The 11,146-nt window shown below is 36.0% G+C and overlaps 2 protein-coding genes across 2 annotated transcripts; both read right to left on the reverse strand.

Annotated features, from left to right (window-relative positions):
- Positions 1–3,500: 3,500 nt before the first annotated feature.
- LOC125854555 (uncharacterized) lies at positions 3,501–7,516 on the reverse strand. Its single transcript, XM_049534145.1, has 6 exons — positions 7,176–7,516; positions 6,963–7,074; positions 6,590–6,877; positions 6,223–6,330; positions 3,688–3,924; positions 3,501–3,596 (listed from the first exon to the last, which is right to left on the reverse strand). The coding sequence occupies exons 1-6, from the start codon at positions 7,499–7,501 to the stop codon at positions 3,501–3,503; spliced, it is 1,167 nt and encodes a 388-aa protein (XP_049390102.1). The 5' UTR covers positions 7,502–7,516.
- A 485-nt stretch (positions 7,517–8,001) lies between these two features.
- On the reverse strand, positions 8,002–10,346 carry LOC125854565 (uncharacterized). Its single transcript, XM_049534150.1, has 3 exons — positions 9,790–10,346; positions 9,020–9,348; positions 8,002–8,639 (listed from the first exon to the last, which is right to left on the reverse strand). Exons 1-3 carry the CDS (start codon positions 10,344–10,346, stop codon positions 8,002–8,004), a joined length of 1,524 nt encoding a protein of 507 aa, XP_049390107.1.
- Between the last annotated feature and the right edge of the window lie 800 nt (positions 10,347–11,146).

Here is an 11,146-nt window from a genome sequence, read left to right on the forward strand (position 1 = left end):
CCAGTGAGATCCCACTAGGTGGGGTCTGGGGAGGGTAAAGTGTACGCAGACCTTGCCACTACCTCGTGGAGGTAGAGAGGCTGTTTTCGGGAGACCCTCAGCTCAAGAACAACAAATCTAAGTGACAGGAGAGATATATACAAAACATAACAGCCAATACAAAAGATAGCGTATAATCAAAAAATGAGACAATAACAACAAGAAAGTAATGTGATGCGTGAAACGCAGTAAACGACATAAGGCTAGGTCTACTCCAAACGCTAACAACCCATACCCTTGCAAAGGAAGACAACACGCTAACCCTACTAACCTTCAACCTTAATACACGACCTCCATTCCTTCCTATCTAGAGTCATGTCCTCGGTAATGTGAAGCATAGCCAAGTCTTGTCTAATCACCTCCTCCCAATACTTCTTGGGCCTACCTCTACCCCTCCGCGTACCCTCTACCACCATTACCTCGCACCTCCTCACTGGGGCGTCTGCGCTCCGTCTCTTCACATGTCCAACACCCTTAAAACATTTGCATAGATTTCGTAAGAAAATGCATAAGTCCATAATTTACCTCTTGAGGTCAAAACCCACCTTCAATCATAACTCTTAGAAAACATGGGTTACATATGGATTTCATCATAAATATATGTAAAGTTTGCAATACATGCTTAAGTTCATAAAACACTTGCTTTACACTAAAAATCCCTCATCATATGATCCACAACTTGAAAACATAGGGATTACATGGGTTCTTGGGGAAATCATCATAAAATCATCATGTATCATCAATTCATGTATAATAGATCATAATTCAATCATTTAAATCAATAAGGAAAAGAACCCATGCTAATTGAAGAAAACCCTAACTTAATTGGGGAATTCTACCATTTGAAATAGAGGATTTGGGAACTCCATGGATGAAAACTTTCATACCTTGACTCCAAATGCTAGCCTTCAATGGAGGAATTGGAACCTTAGCTTGAAACCCTTGATGAATCCTTCTTCTTCTTCAAGTTTCTAGAGAGAGAATTATTTGGGAGGAGATTAGGGATTCTTTTGTGAATTTAGAAGAATTAAGTAAACGGGGTGAATTTGGGGGTAAAAAGGCTTATATAGGGGATCTAAACATAGCCTAAGTTACATAGTAATAAAACTAATTAATTACGAAAATACCCAACTAACCCTGAAAATAACTACCAGCATTCACCGACCTACCAACCGACGGACACAGTCGATAGACCGTGGTCTGCCACGGCCCATCCTGGTGGACCATCATTGGGATCAGCAACTATGATTTTGGGACTTCGAACCACGAACCCTAGCCATGGACCGTGGTCTGACCTACGATATGTAGGTCTGGCCGTGGTTCTTGGCCTCAACCATTTTGGCAGGGTGACCAATCCATGGACCCACCCATGGCTCGTGGATCAACCCACGGGCCGTGTTTGGCCTCCGCTGATGGCACCTGCAACTTCCCAAATTCTGGTTTTATTCCCTTTTTCGTATACGAGGTGTTACACCTATGATACTTCCTATACCCTTTTTACAGATATTCCATCCTAGTATAAGATTCTTCTAAGTCCTGCTATGTGAGGGAGCTGTCTGGCTTTGGGTGTTGAGCGAACTATTCTTATCATACTTGTTGGTTAACATGGAAGCCCAAAGCGAGTTGGGATTCTTATAAGCTCTCCATGCTAGTTTTGATAGTAGAGTTAAGTTTTTAGTTTCCGCATTTTAGATGCTCAAGCCTTCTTTACATTTATCAGAGGTAATCATTGCCCATTTGATCAAGTGAAGTTTCTTTTTTTCACACTTCGAACTCCAGATGAAGTTACGTTGAATTTGGTCAATTTTTTAGTAACTTTGCTAGGTAGTTTCGTGAATTGTACTAGGTGTGTAGGGATATTGTTTAAACAAGCCTTAGCTAGGATGGTTCTTCCTACCATATTCAGGATTTTTGTTTTCAATCCTGCTAGTGTAGACTGCATGTTATCTAATATGGGTTGGAAATCTACGTTGGATGTCCTATGCTATCCCAAGTATTTACCCAAGTTCTTACCATTTCTAATCCCCAGTTCCTTTGAGATGGTTTGACTTAAGGTTTTTGGGCAGTTTCGAGAGAAGATAAGTTTTGAATTTGAGGTATTTACTGTCTGCCCAGAGGATTTACAGAAATCTTCTATTACTTTATTCACGTTTTGGCAACATTTATTTTCAGCTGGACACATTAGGACTAGGTTGTCCGTCAAGAATAGATGGGAGAAACTTGGACCTTTGTTCGAGATCTTTATGAGGATCAAATTTTTTAACTTGACCGACTCATCAATTTTCCTTGACAGGATTTCCATACACAAGATGAACAAATAAGGTGACATAGGGTCTCCCCATTTTATCCCCCTTGATGGCTCAAAGAAATTTGTTCTTGATCCATTCAAGAGTATAGTTGTTTTAATAGTGGTGACACAAGATGTAAAGACCCGATCCTACACCCTGGACGTGGGCTGCACACAAGAACCATTGTTGGTCCTCAAGCGAACCCTCATCCTGGCTGACTACAAGGGGAAGACTAACTTGAGCATATATAAGCATCAAATTGAAAGAAACGTTTAAAAAATAGTTTACTGAATCTCAAAACTTCATTGATTATACTGAGTATGAATCATATGTTTTAAATAAAATATCTAAAATTGAAAGACTCTCCAAAACTGTCTATCTATGAAGCCTCTACTATAAATGGACGAGTGTCGGGACAAGAACCACGACTCCTAAAAATAACTACTACTAATAACTCATAACACTACAAAAAAAAACTATGTTTAGCGACAAACAAAATCGGTCGCTAAATAGCTTATTCCGTCGCTATTTTGGTTTAGCGACGGAATAGCAACAAAATATTGTTCGTCTCTATATGCGCGTAGCTAACCATTTAGCGACAAAAAATTTGAATCCGTCACAAACTGAGTGACCGATTTGCGACGAAAGTTATCCGTTGTCAAGATTAGCAACGGAAAAATCTGTCACTATTTTTGTAATTTATGTTGTTGTTCTTGTAACTTATTTCGTCGTCTCAACATATTGGCGACCAAATTATTGTCGCTAATTTCGTCACCAATTTCTTTAGCGAAAAAAAAATTTGTAGTGTATTTTAAATTTTATCCCTCATTTTATATATTATTTCATCGTTTTATCATATAGGGCGACCATATATTTTGTTGCTAATTTCATCTCCATTCATTTAGCGACGAAAATAATTTGTCACAAATCTATCAATATATTTTTATTTGTGTAATTAAATACACATTTCAACACATATTATATAATCATAAAATTAACTTAATTCGTAGAAATTAATATTCTACAAGATCCAAAATACATAGCTAAGTGCAAATTATATTACCAAGTTCAAAATATCCCCAATGATAAATTTCAAGCAAAATATATAGCTGAAAGCATTTGCAACAAAATCTAGCCAACAAAAACTAACTAAGAGAGACTAGAGAGCCACAATCATTCCTTAGAAAGCGATGCACGATCCTCATCGATATTTTTTGCAGTTGGAGCAGGAATTACAGGGGCAATAGTTGATGGATGTGGTAGCTGAGTCTGCTTGAGATGAGGTTGGAGAAATCAAACCACGTACCTGCTCTACAAATATAGGAAGCAAGTGATTAGTTAGCGAAGGAATCATTCGCACCACTAACTCATCCATATTTTCTGTCGGTGTTGTTTGAGCCTTTGGACATGGTACTGAGCCGGAAGCATCAGATCTAGAAGAGACACGAAAATTTGGTCCATAAAATACTTTTGCTTGAGCTCCAAGACCATATATCCTTCTTTTCTTTTCCCCTCCTGCTGCTTGATAATATGCTTTCCATTGATCAACTTCAGATTGAGTTTGTGTTTGGTTCTGTAATATTTCTTGATATTTTTCCTGCAAAAGAATGAAAATTAGTGAAATTATTTATTTATAACAACAATAGACACATACAGACTCAACTAACAGCAATGAGTTCTCATTTGTTTAAAAAATTATGCAGTTAAAAAAGGTCTAAGAATAAAAACAGACAAACTGCGCAAAAAAAAGTTCACATGACTAAATTTTGAACAAAACCAACATCAAATATCGAAAGTAGAATTCCAGATCAACACCAAAATATTGAAATCTGAAAAAACTGCACTTGAGAAACAACTATTTAATCTACAACGCCTACTTCTACTGATCCTAATATCTTTGTCAGGCTTAAGTGTCTAGAGAAGGAGAACACAACTCATAAAAAGCACTGACTGAAATGTATCGAAAGCAGAATTCCAGATTAACACTAGTCCTCATGTTGATCTCATGAACAATAATCTAGGAGAGGAGCTTGAGAAGTTGAGGAATGGTTAGATAAGTCTGAGGGTAGAACTTGAGAAGTTGAAAGAATGGTCAGATAAGTCTGAGGGTCAGAAAACATAAATCTTTCTTTCCTAATTTGCTAGGTTTCGGAAAGGAAAATGTCTTTTTTTCCTAGTTGCTGCAGTCACGATCCCAATCTATAATTTTACTTGTGATATTCCAAAACCACAGATAATGCCTTTCACCTAGTAAACTTCAGCAGGTTTCCTATTGTCTAACCATAAGTCCCCACCTTTGGAAACAATAGTATATTGGCAGTTAACAACATTGATTTTCCTTCATTCACATGGTGATAACAGTTGCCAGTTGAACCAGTTGGCGAATTAAATATGCATATATTGTAGAACAATTCTGAAAATTGTTTGTTTTGATGATAGGCTTTTCTAGAGGAACTGTTTTATGTTCTCCGTACAGTGCACATCCTAAGAGGACTTAATGTTGGTCTGGGAATTAATTTTTCATGTGCTGAGCAGTGGAGACCCATTACTGAAGAAGGTCTGTATGTTGCAGGAAGACTTACATGTGTCTTCTGTTATGGTCCTAGCAGCAATGATACTAGAAATAGGCCACGATTGGTGGAGTCGCCAGATTGTGTGGCAGGCTCAGTCCAGGATTGGATTGGAAGGTGGAAAGCGAGATTTCTATGGAAGGAGAAGCTTTGATTGCAAAGTCTGCTTCTAGTTTAAATGATGAGACAGAGGCTTATCTTCAACTATGGACCTAGTATATTATCTTTTACCATCAAATACAATAATATGAATTCTAGTACATGTTTAAATTATGATCTTCTTAACATATTGAAATTGAGAAAAATTAATTGAAATCTGAAAAAATTGCACTTGAGAAACAACTACAACGCCTACTTCTACTGATCCTGATATCTTTGTCAAGCTTAAGTGTCTAGAGAAGGAGAACACAACTCTCAAAATTGAACTGAAAATAATGATTATAGAAAGGGATTTGAGCACTCAAACAACATAAACTGCCAGCAAGGACTAGTTGGAAGCATAAAAAAGCTTAGTAAAAGAGCCCAGGAAGCTAAGGTTCAAATGGTGAACTGAAAATAAAACAGATAGTTCTTTCTCTCAACCTATCTTGTGTTGTTTGTCATTCCTCTATAGACACATCGATGTGAATAAAAAAGAAGAAAATTAATAATGGTATGTGAACTTTGTCATTAGCAGGAGGATTTAGCAGTGGTTGCTGACAGGCTTTCAGAATGCCAGAAAACAATTGCATCCCTTGGGAAACAACTACAATGTCTAGCTACTCTGATCAATTGTGTTCCAATCAAAATCAAAATAAAAAATAACAGAAGCTAGAACGAAATTAAAGGGGAAGCACCTGCAACTTATTCCAATCAAAATCAATACCGACAATAACAATGAAGCTCGAAAAGGGGAATGTTTGCTAGATCAAGATAAAGCATTTTATCTGGATTTATATGAAATAAACACAACAACAATATAAAATTAAAAAATCGAGTTCACAAGAAATATCCATTCCCTTTTGAAGAGATGTCACCAAAAGGGGCAAGAACCTTCAGATTTTTCAACCACTTAGTAGATCATAAAAGCTTCATGCCAATAATCATAAGGGAATGGAGAAAATCAAGTCATCCAATGTTAACCATTCTCCCAAACTATTTGAGAAGTAAGAAGAGATATAGGCATTACTAGGATCATCAACTCATGTATTATCAACAGTAAGAAGAGATATAATGAGCAGTGGACCAAGACTGAAAAGAACACAACAATTGAAACTAATAACACCAGCCACAAATGAAGAGATTAGAAAGAACCTTAGGATCAGCAGTAAGAATATTGAACTTACATGCACGATTTGAGCTCGTTCACCAACAAAAGATTTTCCATCATGACCATGTGTATGGACATGCAAATGTATCTCACTTGGTGTTTGATCGCGACCATTTTTAATAGCCTATACAAGAAAAAAAATTTAAAGTACATGAAAATATAAAAGCATGGTATAGTGTAATTCGAGACCATATCTGTTAGTTCATAACAAAGTAAGATTAGCTAGGAGACACATCCATATCAGCACTACATTGACATTAACAAATGTTTTTTCTTGTTCACAAAATTCTAGAAATTCCTTAGAGAAAAAACTTGAATGCTAACTCAATTGCAAATAGTCAATGTGACACAAGTAAATGAAGGGTGCGTGAAAATATACTTACAAGTCTCTTACGATGCTCTCCAATGGTAATAGAGCCTCCCGTGTGTGTTCCTTTGGCAACTGCATCCTGACCGCCACAACGATTTCTTGAATTTATTTTTGACTTTTCAATAACCTCAAGTTTCTTCCAAATACTCATCCAACTTTCCCATATTTCTTCTGAAATATATTTTGTCCATTTTCCTTTTTTTTTTAAGCCAGAAATGAAATCACTGTACCTTCTCGCTGCCTTCCTTCGCCATTGTATCTTCACTTCACTATCAATGGATGGATCCCAATAGAATTCCTTCTGAAATAGTTTTATAAATAACAACATCAGTATCCAAACTATAAAACTGATGAACTTTTTAAATTAAAATGCTGAAATATTATACCTCGAATTCGCCTAAATAAAAATATTTTGTTTCTTGTGGGACACTTTTCCAAGTAGTTCCCTTGGGATCAAGCTCACTCTTGAAAGACTCACATATTCGGTTAGAGCAAGTACTTAAAGGTTCCAACCTGAAAAAAAATTGAAGATATTATATGAACTCTTTGATACAGAAATTCACAGTATATTAATAATAATAGTGCAAATACACACTAACCCGGCAACAGAAAGAAAAACAAGCGTCTGTTGTTCAGGGTTACTATTGCTCTCACCTTCACCTATTGTGTTGTTTTGACTAGATGTAGAGTCACCTGTTACGTTTCTCTGATCAATAGATGCACCCTCACCTATTGCATTGCTCCTATTAGGTATTACAAGGGCTGGCTCAAGATGAACTGATGGGGTACTACATTGATTTGATGTTTGAACAGGAGGCGAAATAGTAGGAACTAAAGTCTGAACTTGAATGATATTATTTGGTCCGCTAGAAGAGCTAATACCACCTTGTTGAGAACTAGTTATGGGAATATGAACAGTAGGCATATTAACTCAACTTGTGCTACCTCGACCTCCAATTGACATCTTGCTTGCACGACTTGTGATACCTCGACCTCTGCCTGGTGTCATATCTACAAAAAAACAAAGTCAATCATATTTATCTAATCTGAGTTAAATAATTTCTCTCTTTTAAGAAATATTCAGATTCTTTCACACATATCATGGACCAAACTGAACTTGAGAATGTCCAGAAGTAGGAAAAACAGAAGTTTGAGAATGCCTTCCAACTATATAATCAACTATCTTATTTCTTGAGTTTACCTGCTCATGCTAAAAATGTGGTACATTTAGAAAAATTTCAACCAAAGTTGAAGCATGCCATACACAAAAAGATACTAATAGCTTTAAGAAATTAGAGCTGCAAAGCACACAAAAGATACAACAATCAGTAAGCACTGTTTTTCCACAAGAAACAAATAGCATCCAAAACATACTACTATAAACAAACGTCATTAAATACATTGTAGCACATTACTATCAATACACTAGTCTGTATCTATTTCTTCTTCGAACTCCTCATCATCCTCTTCAGATTCATTCTCAGTTTCATACTCATCTTCTGTAAACTCTTCATCTAATTCATGATGCTCTGGAAACAATCCATAATCAATTGGTTCATCCATTTCAATTGCCTCCCCATTTAGATCATGCAGAAGTATAGTTTCATCAACAATAATATTCGTATCTATCTCATGAACTTCAACTTCTTCAACTTGAAATGGAAGATTTGGTTCTGGTATTGTGATCACTCCCTCATCAGGTAATTCAATGACATCTCGAGGGTTGACTTTTAATACAGCTAACCAATCGTCCTTTTCCTTCTTTGTGCTAGGATAAGACAAATAACACACTTGAGTTGCTTGCATCGCAAGAATAAAAGGTTCATATTTTTTAAATCGGCGACGATGATTAACATCGACCAATTTATACTGATTATGCACCTTAACACCAATATTTAATGCCGGATCAAACCATTCACACTTTAATAACATAACTTGCTTTAAAGGTGCTCTACGGTATTCCACTTGTATAATTTCTTGAATCCTTCCATAGTAATCACCCGTATTTGGATCAGAGATACAAACTCCACTATTCATTGTTGATCTTGCACTACCGCGATGTACTGTGTGAAATTTGTATCCATTAACAAAACACACCAGATAAGAATACACACTTATTAATGGTCCATGAGCAAGACTACACAAGTATTCATTTTCAATATGGTTGGATCGAACATATTTAAAAAAAATATGATAAGATTTAGTCTAATTCACAAGACAATTCGACACATTATATTTTAAATGATAGTGATGATTTAATTAGGCTTACATATTCCTTGAACCATACAGAAAAATATGTTTCGAGACTCTCATCTATTTGATCTTGAGAGAGATTCGGAAACTCTTCTTGCAAACGTTGCACATACAAGCTTCATTGCAACAAAATAAGTCAAAAATAAATTCATAGTATATGGACAAATTTATTATATGAAAGAAGTATAACCTTTAAAATTGTACCTCCCAAACGGCTCAACCTCTTGACAATTTAGAAGAATATAAGTTTGGGCAGCCTTAATTTCCTCAAGAGACAAATCTCTCTTTTTGGCTTCACCCGATAACCTTCCTGGATGGGTGAATATTGATAAATTTTCTTCATCATCTTTCATAACACCACCATCATCATTACGGGACACATTATGATGACGTGACATAACATGAGGTTCAAAATAATGAGAAAAGAATTGTGTTGATTCAGCCATCAAGTATGCTTCACAAATAGAACCCTCAACACTAGCTTTGTTGCCTATCATATTTTTAAGAGTTCGAAGGTACCTATATATGTAAGAAATTAAATTATCATATTGAACTAGCATATTGACACTATATAACTGCATAAATATTTTATATTTACCTCTCAAAAGGATACATCTATTTATATTGTACAGGTCCAACAATTCTTGCTTCATATGGAAGGTGCACGGGTAATGCTCCATTGAGTTAAAGAATCCAGGAGGGAATATTCATTCTAACTTACACAAAATTTGTGGGATGTGTACCTCTAATCTCTCTAAGTCCACCTTTCGAAGAACTGTTGAAGTTAGATCTTTAAAAAACAAACTCAACTCTGTAAGTGCTTGCCACACATTACTAGGAAGTAGCTCACGAAAGGAAATTGGCAATAGTCGTTGCCTGAACACATGACAATCATGGCTTTTCATCCCAAATAACTTAAATTTTTCTGTGTCAAGGCATCGACTCATATTTGAAACATACCCATCTGGAAACTTCACACCTTCCAACCAATCAAACAAGACCTTCTTTTTATTCTTGTCTATTGTATATGCAGCCTTGGGATAGCTTCCATCGGGATTTCTTGCTAACTCTGGCCGATTATAGTATTTTGTAACTTCCTGACATGCTTTGGGATTGTCTTTGGCTTTGCCATCAACATTAAGAACTGTATTAAATACATTATCAAAGACATTTTTCTCAATATGCATGACATCAAGATTATGCCGTATCATATTAGAACTCCAATAAGGCAAATCCCAAAAGATGCTTCGTTTTTTCCAACCACATGACTTACATAATCTCTTATTAACTTCTTCAGCATCTAACTCAGTTACCTTCCTTATCCCCAACTCACAGATTTGAGTAAGAATTTCTTGTCCCATTCTAACAGGTGGTGACGATCTTGTAACAGTATGACCTTTAAGAAAGTTTTTACGATCTTTCCTAAATGGATGGTTTTGATCAAGAAACATCCTATGACTGTCAAACCAAGTTATTTTCCCACCATAATGTAATCTGGAGGATTGTGCGTCCTCCATAAAATAAGGGCATGCTAAATTGCCACTGGTACTCCATCTTGATAACATATAATATGCTGGAAAGTCATTGATAGTCCACATCAAAGTTGATCTTAATTGAAAATTTTACTTTTTTGAGTTGTCAAATGCTTCTACACCTGTCTCCCACAACAAAGTCAATTCTTTTATTAGAGGTTGTAGATAAACATCAATTTTTTGCTTAGGATTGTGTGGCCCTGGAACAATGATAGTTAAGAACATGTAAACTTCTTTCATACACATTCCCGGAGATAAATTGTATGGAGTAACAATCACTGGCCAAGAAGAGTATTTTCTTCCCGATTGAGCAACTGGTTGAAAACCATTAGTACATAACCCTAACCTCACATTCCTTGGTTCATCAGCAAAAAAAGAATGAGTTTCATTGAAGTGCTTCCAAGCCTCAGAGTCTAATGGATGACGCATTACCCCCTCTTCTTGTATATGCTCATGATGCCATCTCATGTCGGCAGCTGTAGCACGAGACGTATATAATCTTCGCAATCTAGGAATAAGAGGAAAATAATACATTCTCTTGTAAGGAACCAATTTTCTCTTACGAGAATCAACTTGGCATTTATACCTCTCATAGCCACAAAACTTACAAGATGTTAGATCCTTATCATCATCCCAATACAACATACATCCTGAATTACAACAATCAATCTTTTGAACAGGTAAACCCAAGATATGCACTAGCTTTTTGGTTTGATAATAATTATCCAACACATGATTATCTTCAGGTAAAGCCTCTTTAAATAGTTGCATCATTTGATTATAAC

This window comes from Solanum stenotomum, chromosome 1, assembly GCF_019186545.1.
Source record: "Solanum stenotomum isolate F172 chromosome 1, ASM1918654v1, whole genome shotgun sequence".
NCBI classification, from domain to species: Eukaryota; Viridiplantae; Streptophyta; class Magnoliopsida; order Solanales; family Solanaceae; genus Solanum; species Solanum stenotomum.

Bases quoted from the DNA above. Each gene is read 5' to 3' on its own strand.
- LOC125854555 (XM_049534145.1), bottom strand. From the start codon at position 7,501: ATGCCTACTGTTCATATTCCCATAACTAGTTCTCAACAAGGTGGTATT. The intron at 6,878-6,962 runs GTATAATATTTC...AAACTATTTCAG, and splicing joins TTTATTTAGGCGAATTCGAG to AAGGAATTCTATTGGGATCC. The intron at 6,331-6,589 runs GTAAGTATATTT...TTTCTTGTATAG, and splicing joins GAGAGCATCGTAAGAGACTT to GCTATTAAAAATGGTCGCGA.
- LOC125854565 (XM_049534150.1), bottom strand. From the start codon at position 10,346: ATGGAGGACGCACAATCCTCCAGATTACATTATGGTGGGAAAATAACT. The intron at 9,349-9,789 runs GTATGTTTCAAA...TTACATATATAG, and splicing joins GGTGTGAAGTTTCCAGATGG to GTACCTTCGAACTCTTAAAA. The intron at 8,640-9,019 runs GTTATACTTCTT...AATTTCACACAG, and splicing joins TGGGAGGTACAATTTTAAAG to TACATCGCGGTAGTGCAAGA.